The sequence below is a fragment of the Sycon ciliatum genome, chromosome 1 (assembly GCF_964019385.1).
Source record: "Sycon ciliatum chromosome 1, ocSycCili1.1, whole genome shotgun sequence".
In the NCBI taxonomy this organism is placed as follows: Eukaryota; Metazoa; Porifera; class Calcarea; order Leucosolenida; family Sycettidae; genus Sycon; species Sycon ciliatum.
In genome coordinates this window covers 85,142,712-85,155,600 of record NC_088643.1, presented here as the reverse complement: position 1 = coordinate 85,155,600, position 12,889 = coordinate 85,142,712, and the positions used below count along the sequence as shown (strand labels likewise).

General features: G+C 46.1%; 1 protein-coding gene across 2 annotated transcripts in view; it reads left to right on the top strand.

Moving 5' to 3' along the window:
• The window catches only part of LOC135806018 (myoferlin-like), a 74,082-nt gene that overhangs the window by 56,701 nt on the left and 4,492 nt on the right, over positions 1 to 12,889 (top strand). For both annotated transcript variants that reach the window (XM_065320149.1, XM_065320150.1), the window contains 18 exons: positions 684 to 865; positions 1,523 to 1,669; positions 1,938 to 2,045; positions 2,990 to 3,154; positions 3,354 to 3,543; positions 3,948 to 4,063; positions 4,325 to 4,456; positions 4,739 to 4,867; positions 5,209 to 5,325; positions 8,885 to 8,920; positions 9,778 to 9,872; positions 10,387 to 10,557; positions 10,845 to 10,990; positions 11,318 to 11,457; positions 11,755 to 11,843; positions 12,114 to 12,209; positions 12,377 to 12,427; positions 12,729 to 12,819. In XM_065320149.1, coding sequence (XP_065176221.1) covers positions 684 to 865; positions 1,523 to 1,669; positions 1,938 to 2,045; positions 2,990 to 3,154; positions 3,354 to 3,543; positions 3,948 to 4,063; positions 4,325 to 4,456; positions 4,739 to 4,867; positions 5,209 to 5,325; positions 8,885 to 8,920; positions 9,778 to 9,872; positions 10,387 to 10,557; positions 10,845 to 10,990; positions 11,318 to 11,457; positions 11,755 to 11,843; positions 12,114 to 12,209; positions 12,377 to 12,427; positions 12,729 to 12,819 — 2,201 coding nt within the window. The remainder of the gene's footprint in view (positions 1 to 683; positions 866 to 1,522; positions 1,670 to 1,937; positions 2,046 to 2,989; positions 3,155 to 3,353; positions 3,544 to 3,947; positions 4,064 to 4,324; positions 4,457 to 4,738; positions 4,868 to 5,208; positions 5,326 to 8,884; positions 8,921 to 9,777; positions 9,873 to 10,386; positions 10,558 to 10,844; positions 10,991 to 11,317; positions 11,458 to 11,754; positions 11,844 to 12,113; positions 12,210 to 12,376; positions 12,428 to 12,728; positions 12,820 to 12,889) is intronic.

Here is a 12,889-nt window from a genome sequence, read left to right as displayed (position 1 = left end):
AAACGGTCTTTTCACTGCAATTCAAATTCGAATTAAGATTTACATCACTGGGTGTAATGTAAATACGAATAAGCGGCGCGGAGACAATAACTTTAATAAAGCAATAAGCAGAATCAGCGAAGCGGACATTGGACGTAGTCCTGAACAAAAATAAAAGATGGATAATAAAGTTTCCGAACACGTTTTCTAGAGACATTCATCAGGGAAAATACGTCTCAATAATGAAATCTAGCAATAAACAACGATATATACGTTGAAGAGTACGAAATGCAGTATGTGAAAGAAAATAGGAGTAATGTAAATCTTATTTTTAATTTGAATCGCAGTGAAGAGATCGTTTTTTGGAGGTGAGAAGTGAAGTTTCCTAAATGTGTAAGTAACTGCGTTGCAGTTTGCGGACAAAGTGAGCCTAAAATGCGATCATATCCTGGAATAAAATCGTTAGTTTGAGGGATGTGGAAAGGGAGAGACCCGGTTAACATGTTCACCTCTTGTTTGGTTCTGTCATCCAATCTGCTGCGTGCTGTTTCTTGGCACACCAGCGACTAGTACTTCAGCAATCAGACTTGGTGCTTGATGTATCTATTGATCTATGGTGTAGACATGAGTTTAGTAATGGTTGATGATTGCCAGCTTTTGTCTTGCTGTCTGATTGTTTGATGTACTGTACTGTTTGGTACCAGATCCTTACTGTCGCCTGTCATTCAGCCATCACTGCGAGACAAGTATCATCCTGAAAGAGACCATTATGCCAACATGGGACCAGACTCTCATCATGGACAACATTGATCTGTTTGGTGAACTTGAGACAATAGCTGCCTGTCCTCCTGACCTTACCATCGAACTCTTCGACGAGGATATCATTGTAAGAACCTGCACCTTTGTTGTGGTATGCACCAGGGCTTCATCAGCAATGTGTACTTTGCTTGGCTTGTTGGTGTGCAATTTCTTGAGATTTGCCAGTTGACTGCTTTGTTTTCAGGTGGAGTAACATTACAAAAAGAAAGATGAGAAAAATTGGAGGGTCACCAAGACTCACCATGCTCTTTCCCTGTGCAAATGCTAATATTCATGACATGCTATTTTTGCAACAACTGATGATGATTTCGCTGAGTATCTTTGGAGAGAGCTATGGAAACAAACACTCACGATGACCAGTAAAAGAAAAAATGTCCATCATGACTTCTAACTGAGGCAGAAGGTCATAAATGGACACTTTTATGACTGTTGTCGGCAGGAGAAGGCCAATTGTCGGCAGGTCGGGACATGCCTCCAAAATCGGCAGGCTACTGACATGTCGGCAGGTGTGGCAACACTGGCGCAGCACACAATGCCGTTCTTGACCTGGTCTTCGTCTTCCAGTGCTTGTGTGGGGGTGTGGGAGATCAGCAAAAACTCATTTTCGTCCCTTGAAAATCTTGTGCAAACAGGCATTTAGGATAATTAATGGTTTGGATAGTTGGCGCTCTACTGTAGTGTTGTGGCTGCATAGCTTAGTTGGGTATGTATTATTGGTTTGTAGGGCAAGGATGAGTTCCTGGGAAGGTGTGTGGTGAAACCCTACATACGCTTGGAGCCTCGTCATCCTCCGCCAAAGTTGGATTGGTATCCGATCAAGTTCTTTGACAAAGATGCTGGAGAGGTGCTTGCTGCCTTCCACCTTCTGGTTGTAAGTTGTAGAATGTGACTGTGTCTTTCGTATTGTTTTGGGCAATTGGACTTTTCAGTACATTGCCTAGTGGGTCTGTCCGGAAGGAGTATTACATTTACGGGCACCCCTCCACTTATGCTGTTGTCAAAGGCATAGCATCTGGTGTTGAGGTTTGTTGACTGGTCAGATCTCACAGATCTGTGTGTATTCTGTGACTGGTGTCATCTTCTGTAGAGGTTTTTTTGTGTGCTTATCATTCTCTGTATTGCTGTTCCTTGCTGTGTAGAGCGAAGGCAATGAGCTGCCATTTGCACCTGAGAGGATGGAGGATAACAACAAGCTCTTCCGAGTGCCACATGACATTCGACCCCGTATGCAATCCATGCGAGTTGAGGTAAGTAGCTGCTCACAGTCACAGTTGTACCTCCCCAAAGAGAATCTGTAGCATGTGTTGCAACATTGCGTAATTGCATCCAAAGTAGGTGACTCCTGCAGTGACAATAGTGATTTTCTGCTCTACGATACGGGAACGCAACGCGAAGCATTACGGGACCACTCTTCGCGTTCCCGTAACGTAAAGGAAACCTGTTCTGCTCTACGTTCACGTAAAGAAGTCACGCGGAATGTGGACTGGGAATTTCCTGTTCCAAATTTGTCAGTTTCCTGCCTGATTCGGATGATACCTGGCAGATCCATACGCATTTTCTTTGCGTGTGCCACGATATAGAAAACCTCATCTCCGCATGGAAATCTGGGCACAAAACACGCAAAGCTGTAGATTCTAACCCAGACACCTGTTCTCTACGTGATTTCTCTACGTTTCAAGTATTGCAGAACATCACTACTATGTAACGAATATTAGTGTTCCGGTATTCCATTCTTCTTCTTTGTTTCTCTCTTTTCTCTGCTGCCTGTGGTGACAAGTTAGTATGCCCTGGGCTAATAGTATGTCATACACAAAACATCTTTCTCTTGGACTCGCTTTTGGTATTTTCCTAAAGCACGAGATTTCATTGGATAAAAAACACTGAGCACTAAAAATGGAGAATGCGCGCCTAAGTATGTAAAATTCAGCCGAAAATGATGACGAGCTAAATGACGCCTTAAAACAAGACAAATATATGCGAGAAATTCGTGGAATTGTGAGATTCATGACATTACCCCCCCCCCCCCCCCGTTACCATAGCCACACTATTATTATCTCAACTCTCTTTGAATTTCAAGTTCCAGTTTCAGCTTATTTTCAGTTTGTGACACAGTTGCATGAGTATGTTTTTTTCCTTTCCAATGGCTGTGATTCTGTTGTCTTGTGTCCAATTCTGTTTTGTTTTGAATTAGGCTCTATGCTGGGGCGTTCGGGATTTGAAGCGGCTGCAGCTGTTGTCCGTGGACAAACCGTTTGTGACAATCACTGTTGGTGGTGTGCAGATGAAGACAGCACCGATCAAGAAGATGAAGAAGTGTCCCAATTATGATGACCCACTCCTGGTCTTCAAGAAAGTGGTGAGTCCCTGCTATGGTCTTTGCTTGATCCATACCCAGCGTTAATAGTTGTTAGTTAAGGTAGCGCGTCAACATCTCCCTATGCCATGTCCATCTTTTCATTTTGCCATAGCACGTTTACTTGTGGGGTTTGAGGTAGCTGTAAAGTGTGTGTATGCTCACTGGTAAATGGTGATAAATCCATTTTGTGTCATTGTAGCTACTGCCTCGCGAGGAGCTCTACATGCCTCCAATGAGCGTGCAGGTGTTCGACAATCGAGCATTCGGCCGAACACCGCTGGCAGGAACGCACACGATTATCGACATGACTTCCTACAAGCGGGATCGATTCCAGTATGAAGCACCGCGTGAAATGCACCGGCCAGCTAACTACTCACGGCGACACTCACGTGAGATTTGTGTGCTTGGTTCCTACAGTTGCTGACGTGGTACAGTGCATTGACTTCTGCCATAGCAGTCTGATGTGTGCTGCACAGTAATTATGTGTACATGTATACTCAGTATTACTCACATAGACAAATTATCAACAGAATAGAAGTTGTCATTATGTATAACTCTCATCTAAACTGCAGACTGGAGACGTCTTGCTAGGTCATTGTTATCTGCTGCAAGTTGATTCTGATAATGGGTATCTAACGAACTGTGCTACTGAGAAGGCTAACTAGAGCTGAGAATACTTCGCTTTGTTGTTGGCCTTGGTCTGGGAATCTTGTACCAGTACTAGCTATTACTGACTGCTTCAGGCACAAGCTCTCATCAATGTCCCCTGCGCTTGCTTCTTGATATTGTGCAGCATTTGAGCATGTTGTGGAGGTCCGTGGTACAGTCTTACCCAATCTGAATGCTGAAGGAGCAGCTGATGACAAGAAAGCAGATACTGGCTCTGTCCACTCAAAAGGATCCAAGAAGGTGGGCTTTCTTGTCGTTGTCTTGTAGGACCTTAGCGACATAACGTGTTGCAGTGTTGCTTTGTCTACATGTACTCTGTCACTGTTACAGTGTCTTGTGGGTTGTGTGCGTTCGTGCGTGTGTGCATGCGTGCATGTGTTTCCACTCTCTGTGGTGGACGTCATGCTTCCCCGGGCACTTATACCTGCCTTAGACCCATCTTGTGAGAAGTGGTCTTCGAGAACTGTGTCTTCTGATTCAATTTGCCACGGCTGTTTTCAGGGCAAGAACATTGACGAGGATGATCGGCAAGCCGCGTTTGTTGATTGGTGGTCAAAGTACTATGCTTCAGTTGGAGGCGAGGAGGAGGCAATGTATGAAGATTACTTGAAGAGCTACACGGACATGATTACGGTAATGGGTTGTGTGTAGTTATGATTCTTGCTTTCGTGTAGTGGTCCAGATGTATATTGTCACCATTGTTGTGAAATCTAGTTATGAAGAAGTCCTTTGACTGTATCCCTTGCAATTCCTCCCCTTACCCATCAATGCTTTCATTGCTGTCTGATGACCGCTCAGTGCATGAGACTTCAAGTTGCAGCATAAATAGCCCGGGCCTTCACCTCCCGTGTGTGTATCCAAGTTTCAAGTTCCTATTGTTTCCAACTGGCGGCGTTTCATTTCAATCCTTTGTAGATTTACAGTGAGCCATTGGAGAAAGTGTTCGGTGGGTTCAATGACTTTGTGGACACCTTTTTCCTCTATCGAGGCAAAGGACAGCGTGACAGTGAGGATGCACAGAACCAAGCTGTTGGAAAGTTCAAGGTAAGTGGCTTATGACTTTGTACAGTAAATGGTATATAATAATATTTAAAACATGACACTGCACAAGTTAGTGCTGTGAAGAGCTAGCCACAGTGTCTTGTGTCATGTGGCACACAAAACCTGTATATCAATGGTGCCTTTATTAGTGGGCATGAATGTACAGCAGTCAATGGAGTCAATGGACAACACTGTCCAGAATAGTAGTCTGAGACTGCATTGTATGTATAGCTCCTGTCTTTGCCTTCCAATGAGTAATGGAGGTTAGTATATGCATGTTCTGTGGCATCATTGTTACATTCCAATAGCACCTTGTTGCCTCGTTGATTCCTGTCCCATGCTAGGGTATCTTTTGCATCTATCCACTGCCTGAAGATCAATCGGAGGAGCCTCCTCTGGTGCTTCAGAACACGCCGGCATCCGGAGAGCAAAAGTGCATCATCAGGGTGTATGTCATCAAGGTCAGCCAGTACAGCCAGTACACTGAGTACAGCCAGTACAGCCAGTATTGATTGTGCTGATTTGAGTGTTGTGTGATTAGCAATGGCACGTGCACTGTGCACTGCTACGTAGTGATTACATCATGGGTCACTTGGGCGCGTTTTGGGGGTAAGTTTGAAAAGAAGAGCTCCACCACGCGACTCGAGTCTGTGTCTAAACGTTTTCTTAACTTTCTCGTCGATCAGACAGGCAGGGACCTGAAGGTCACGATGAAGAGTTGCTGTGGTTATGGTTGTCACTGCAATTCTTTGAAGCCGTCGTGTAAGGAGATGAGTTTCCATTGTTTGCCACTGAAGGATCACGATGTTTGCTGAATGACTATAACATTGTTCCGTTTCCAGAACAAAAACCGTATACATGTACGTGCACCCAGCAGTTCACAGCCACAGGATATAGACTTGAAGAAGAACATCTTATTTAATACTATTGAGTTTAACAATTCCTCTGGATCATCAGGGGTTTTTATGGTACGTGGACATGGCTGGTTTTATTGCAAACTTTGAAATCAAACTACAGTAAAACCTGGTTTAAGCGACCACCCCACATTGCAAGGAAAAGCGGTCGTTAAAGCCAGGTGGTCTTTAGAACCAGGCCCCACAATGTCTGTGTAGAACTGTCCGTGCATGGAAAAAGTCCGAAAAAACGGTCGTTAAGAGCAGGTGGTCACTAAAACGAGAGGTCGCTTACACCAAGTTTTACTGTATTGCAAACTTTGAAATCAGATTATTAACGATGTCAAATGCGTGGGTTTGGTAATGTATGATTAACCCACATGCATGCACTTGCCACCGCACACCCAAGTGTGCGTGCACACACCCGCTAGGCCTTGTGGCCAAGCATAATAATATTATGTACACACACGCATACACACGCATGTATTCCACATTGCAGTATGCTTGCAAAACTTGCTCGCACCAGCACAACAAACATAGAACCTAGTTGTGGGGGTTTGCCATTATCTTTTTTTCACATTTGTCACTCTTTGAAATATCACCAATGATAGCAAATTGCCGTGTTAGCAAGAGCCATTGGGCACAACAAGCCAATGCATGGCTCATAATTCTTATCGCCTCATAACGCGCACAGCACGGCAATTTGTAACAAGCACAACTGGCAAACATGTCACCCGGCAACAGCAAACGGGTACATCGTTACAAACAAGGTGCCCCTGCAAACTCAACGGGAACGCACCAATACAAACACGGCCCCGGCAACAGCAAACGGGTACGCCGTTACAAACATGGTGCCCCGGCAACAGCAAACGGGAACGCACCAGTACCAACACGGCCCCGGCAACAACAAACGGGTACGCCGTTACAAACATGGTGTCCCGGCAACAGCAAACGGGAACGCACCAATACAAGCTGGCCTGGCAACTTCAAACAGGCGCAACTGACAAACTACGGTACCCAGCAACAGCAAATGGGTACACTGTTACAACATCAGTCCATCACATCAAAATGGCGCTGCCACAACATTGCAGCAGCAACACAGCAGACATGTATGCGTGGCCCTCCAAGCGATTGCAAAAGGGAGGGAGAGAAATTACCAGCCTGACACGGAAAGCACTTCTTGTCCAAAGGGAAAGACAACCAAACTGCATTCGACTAGCTACTGCAGCGCGCATAAAGGCAACAGTAGCAGCAGTGCTAAAAATGCGAATTACAGACCATGCTCGGCACGGAATAATAATTAAAGGGGAAGTTATGGCAAAAATTAAAATGTCACCAGTTGTAGTCTTCGGGGTGCTGAGTCGAATGGTCTTGGTCCGAGGAAGCTGAGACGCTCCCTTCCTACTTGAATCCCAATCGAACTCGCGCACTTCCACCGAAACTGGGTGACTGCGCCCTACTAGATGGGGATTTGTATGCAAAATGTCACTAAAAGCGCCATTTCGTTCTTATAAAAGCATGGATGACCGCGATCGGCCCATATGTTGTAGTCTTTTGGACGCTGAGTCGATTGGTTTTGGTCCGAAAAGGCTGCGATGCAGCGTTCCTCCTTTATTCCCAATCGAACATGGTTGAACAAGCGGTCACGTGCTCCTGCGTACACCAGTCACCTGGTCACCGTGCCTGCAGGGTACAACTTACTAGCCTGTTTGACCTTTTTTGGGTGCAGTCCTGTCACTCGAGTTGAACTCGAGTTGAACCTTGGTGTGAAAGTTGTCGCCTGCTGGCGTGGTGACCAGGTGATTTGGGCACCCAGGAGCACGTGACCGCTTTTTCAACCATGTTCGATTGGGAATAAAGGAGGAACGCTGCATCGCAGCCTTTTCGGACCAAAACCAGTCGACTCAGCGTCCAAAAGACTACAACATATGGGCCAATCGCGGTCATCCGTGCTTTTATAAGAACGAAATGGCGCTTTTAGTGATATTTTGCATACAAATCCCCATCTAGTAGGGCGCAGTCACCTAGTTTCGGTGGAAGTGCGCGAGTTCGATTGGGATTCAAGTAGGAAGGGAGCGTCTCAGCTTTCTCGGACCAAGACCATTCGACTCAGCACCCCGAAGACTACAACTGGTGAAATTTTAATTTTTGCCTTAACTTCCCCTTTAATGATATGCATCATGAAACCATCACTGCGCATGTGCCCGCGTGGGCTAATTTTTCAGCTTACTCACATTTTCACCTGTTCAATTATTCTCTTGACCTCTCCCTTCCAATTAGTTTGTGTTACTTTTGGGAATGCGCCGTAGTGCAGACCTGTCTCTGTGGCTTACGATGACGGATATCAATTTCAAAGAATTGATAATTTATCCCGAATGCCTAGTAAAACAGCATTACTCAAAAGGTGAGAGTGTTGAAAAGGCAAAAACAGCATTAGTAGGACTATGAAGTAGGGCTTTGTCTGCAGCTTAGGACATTTCGCTCACGCCAGGCCACCACCAGGCCACCACCAGGCCACCACCAGGCCACCACCAGGCCACCACCAGGCCACCACCAGGCCACCACCAGGCCACCACCACCAGGCCACCACCAGGCCACCACCAGGCCACCACCAGGCCACCACCAGGCCACCACCAGGCCACCACCACCAGGCCACCACCAGGCCACCACCAGGCCACCACCAGGCCACCACCAGGCCACCACCAGGCCACCACCAGGCCACCACCAGGCCACCACCACCAGGCCACCACCAGGCCACCACCAGGCCACCACCAGGCCACCACCACCAGGCCACCACCAGGCCACCACCAGGCCACCACCAGGCCACCACCAGGCCACCACCAGGCCACCACCAGGCCGCCACCACCAGGCCACCACCAGGCCACCACCAGGCCACCACCAGGCCACCACCAGGCCACCACCAGGCCGAGCAACACTTTCTAAGCTGGGTGTACATGTATTCTAAAAACCCTGGAATAACCGACGGTAACGCGGATGTGTGAACTTTTTTCTTTCTTTCTGCAATTGGTTACTGTGCTTCGGCCTCTGTTCTTTTCCAGAATTCAGGCTGATCTCCCGCGCTCTTTTGCTAACTTGTCCTTTTTTTCTTTATCTTCTTCATTGGTAGGGTATGAACTTGCAATCACAAGATGCCAGTGGCAAGGTTAGTGGATTTTCAGGTTTCATCCAACCCCACAGTTTCGTCCTGATTTTTCAACTTTCATCTGTCGCGCGCGCGCGCGCGCGCGTGTGTGTGTGTGTGTGTGTGTGTGTGTGTTTGTGTGTTTCATCTGTCGTTACTGCTAGGTTGCTGCTGGTAGCTATATTTCCTAACCACATGGCTTAGATAACTCGCATGCTAAATTCAGATCGAAACCGACTACAAAAAGAGCCCAGTTTCAATAAATCGGTCACTGAAGGGAGGGAGGGATAAGGGGGGTGGGGGATGCATGAATATTTTAATATAGTATGTGCCTGATGCATGGGCATGTGAATAATTCTAACAACACAATATGCTTGGACAACTGCAATTCTAGTACACAGACTCTCACCAGCTACATAGTACTCTGATCCTGGCACGTTATTTCTGCATTGAATAGTGATTGATTTTCCGCGCCGAATTTCCGACGCTGCATGCATGTCCAATGCTCGTCAACAGTACTTCACACTTTCCTTTTCCCGCGTTATCACCTCAGCTATGCCAGTTTTGCATGTGGAAACCCCCTATATAATAGCAGTTTGGTCTATATTTTAATCATTCAACATCTACCTTCACTGATGAGCTATGTACTAGCGAAACAGCTGTCTGAAGGAGTTTATCAATATCGTCTACGGAAGTGTCCTCGCAATGGTGATGGTTGTGTGCAGGAGGGTCTAGTCGGCTAAAGAGCGCAGTGTAATGGTGGAGGTGACTCAACATTTTCTTCAATGGCCGAGAGCTCTGTCGCACCCTGTAATAATATATGCCTGTTCATTCAATGTATTGTTGATGTACGTCTGTTGTGCTGCTGCAACATACAGAATGATCCATACCTGCGGATTTACCTTGGATCAGAGCGTCTTGTCAATGACAAATCCAACTACATTCCGAATACTGTCGATCCAGTCTTTGGAAAGTATGTGCAGTCTAAATTGCCTTCTTTTGCAGTGTATTTGGAATATTTGTGTACACACTCATCAAGTATTTATGTGTGACACACGTTTATAAACCTCCCCATTGTGCAGTGGAGCCTCTCTCGTGTGCTGCGTCTGGACTGAAGGGTGCCTCAGACTCGTCCTCAACTCGGAAGTGCACTGCTGTCACAATGGAATTGACTCATTATTTTCATTAGTTGGACTTGCTGACCCAAGATTGGTTTTTTTTTGTCTAACCCCAAGATTGATACCATTCGCAAGAATAACATCGATAAGAGCTGCGGGCTACGCCCATTTTTAATGCAGTGAAATAGTTCAGTTCACCACTACAAAAAGGATTTTTGGCTCTGGCTACCTAGCAAATCGCCCTGTTGAGAGAGGTGTTCAGATAAGAGAGGTCCAGATAATTAAAAAGAAAAGAAAGAAGAAAAAGAGGTTATACTGTACGGCATTTTGTTCACATTTTTCGTTGTTTGTGTATGCTCTCCCTTGTAGGATGTTTCAAGTGAAGGCGTCATTGCCTGTCGAGCACCAGCTGAAGGTACAAGTTATGGACTGGGACTTGCTGTCAGCCGATGATCTGGTTGGTGAGACGGTCATTGATCTGGAAGATCGCCTGCTCACCAAAAACCGTGCGACGTGTGGTCTGCCCAAGTCATACTGTGTGTGAGTCATACTGTGTGCAAGTTGTGCTGTGTGTAAGCCAGGTCTCATGTTATCATGTTGCTAGCACTGTACTGGCAAACTTCATTTTAGGGTGGATGAATTTTCCAAGTAAAACCATACTTTCGCATTTCTTTTATGCTTCTGAGCCGTGGTTGGCGTTCGCTCTCTTCTCTTTGTTCAGCAGTTTCATGCTATGGGATGGAATAGAAATTGATGATTATAAAGTGTGGCCAATACGAAGGGTTGAGTTATGTTGGTGCCCTTTTTCATTTATATTACCAATGCAGTGATGGCACGAATGCCTGGCGGGATAACCAGCGACCCACGGCAATACTCAACGAGGTTTGTGGGCGGCGGGGTATAACGCCTCCTGTGTACCATGGAGACTCTCGCTGCACTGTGGCTGATCATGAATATGAAGTTTTCCCCGAAGGTAAGTGTAATTCAACTTCGGTTTTATGCGAAGAAGAGCTGGGGCGGTCATGAGCTAGTGTGTGTGTAGTATCATGGCCATGTGAATAGTAAGAGTAGTCTGCATCGTGCCACCTTCCCATCAGGCGCTGGCGACCAATTCTGCTCGAAAGATAGTCATGGATGGTTGCTCCATCGATCTGTGAAGTCAAACCTTGGTGCCCCCTCCATGCATGGGAGCGGAATCGCTTATTTCAATATTTCCCGTGCTTGGATCCCGGACTAGCAGTAGCAGCAGCAGCATCAGCTGTTTTTCTATTGTGACTTCTCTTATGATTCTATTTCTCAGATGATGCAGTTGCGCCGCAGGACGAGCTGGGAGACCTGAAGGAAAGACTGGCTCTGAAAGTCTTGCACAACTTTGAACTGGTGCCAGAACACATTGAGACACGCCCGCTGTTCAATCCACTACGGCCTAGCTTGCCTTGTGTGAGTGTCGATGTGCATGTACATTTCATATTAATCTCAGTGTAGCTTATCCGGTCAGTTACTTGGTCCTATGTTGAACTAGTGTACATGTACACGTAGTTGTCCTCATTGTTATGGTAGTTCAGCATTCATGATACTTTGTATTGCCTAAATGCTTTGTACGCAGGGATAAGACGACTGTAGATTTTCGGCAATCAGAGATGTGTGTATGAATGCGTGAGGGCTATGACTGTGTTCATATGGGTATGTGACTATGTGTATACATGTGCGTGTTTATGTGCTTGTGGTATGTCGCAGGGAGAGATTCAGATGTGGGTGGACATCTTCCTGGAAAAGCGTGGCAAGCCGCGCGCTCCGGTCAACATTGCGCCACGTCGTCCTGAAGAGTACGCAATAGTACTAGTAGTTGTATGTCATGTGGCTAACAGGGACAGGGTTGCTTCTCCAATGACCTGCTCTTGCTGCTGTTCATGCAAGGTACATGTATCTGATTGGGGACTGGCGAGACTTTCTTTCCAGATGTAGAGTGCATATTTTTCTCGCGTTTTGACTAATAGTTCGTCACATAACCCGCCTCTACCATCTTTTACTTCTGTGTATATGAGGACATGCACAGGACATTTTTGTTTGTACTTTTTGTACTTTGTTCAATGTAGCTATGAACTGCGTGTGATCATTTACAATGTTGAGGAGGTGCCACTGGATGATGAGTCTATCACTGGTGAAGCCATGAGTGATATCTATTTGAAGGGGTAAGTAGATCGTAGATCTATGGCCAGTGACGCATGCATGCTCCTCCTAGCCCTTATAAGTGCGGGTTTTCCCTGGTTGAGTCCAGCCCTGACTTGATAAATAAAAAGAGCCTTGGTTACTATGGATTCTTTAAAATCATTCTTGTTTTATGTACTTGATGCTTCAGCTGGTTCAAGGAGAGTGTGGACAAGAAACACAAGACTGATGTTCATTACCGGTTAGTGTTTTGCAAAGGAGGTGCAGTATTGCCTTTGTAGCTGTCCTCATAGAAAGTGTTGAGCACCTGACAGCATGTGCATGGAGTATGGGCATGTTTGTATGTGCAACTTCAGCATATGTTAAAATACGATGTTGAACCGACGCATGCACTGCTGTACACAGTACTTGCCAGTGCATGTAGGCCTGTGGTTGTAAATGTGCACGATCCCGCACGGCAAGGCTAATCTTTCGTGTAGTGCACTCCACAGCAAGTTAGATCTGTTTTTGTCTGCCATTCCTGTTTGTTTGCCTATCCCCAGCTCATTGAATGGTGAAGGCAACTTCAACTGGCGATGGATTATGCCTTTTGCTTACATCCCACAGGAGAAGAAGATGGTTATCAGGAAGAGAGTGAGAGAAGTTCCCAATCTATATCTATATTCGCGCTGCTCTATCAACAACTCTGGTCTCTGCTTTGTGC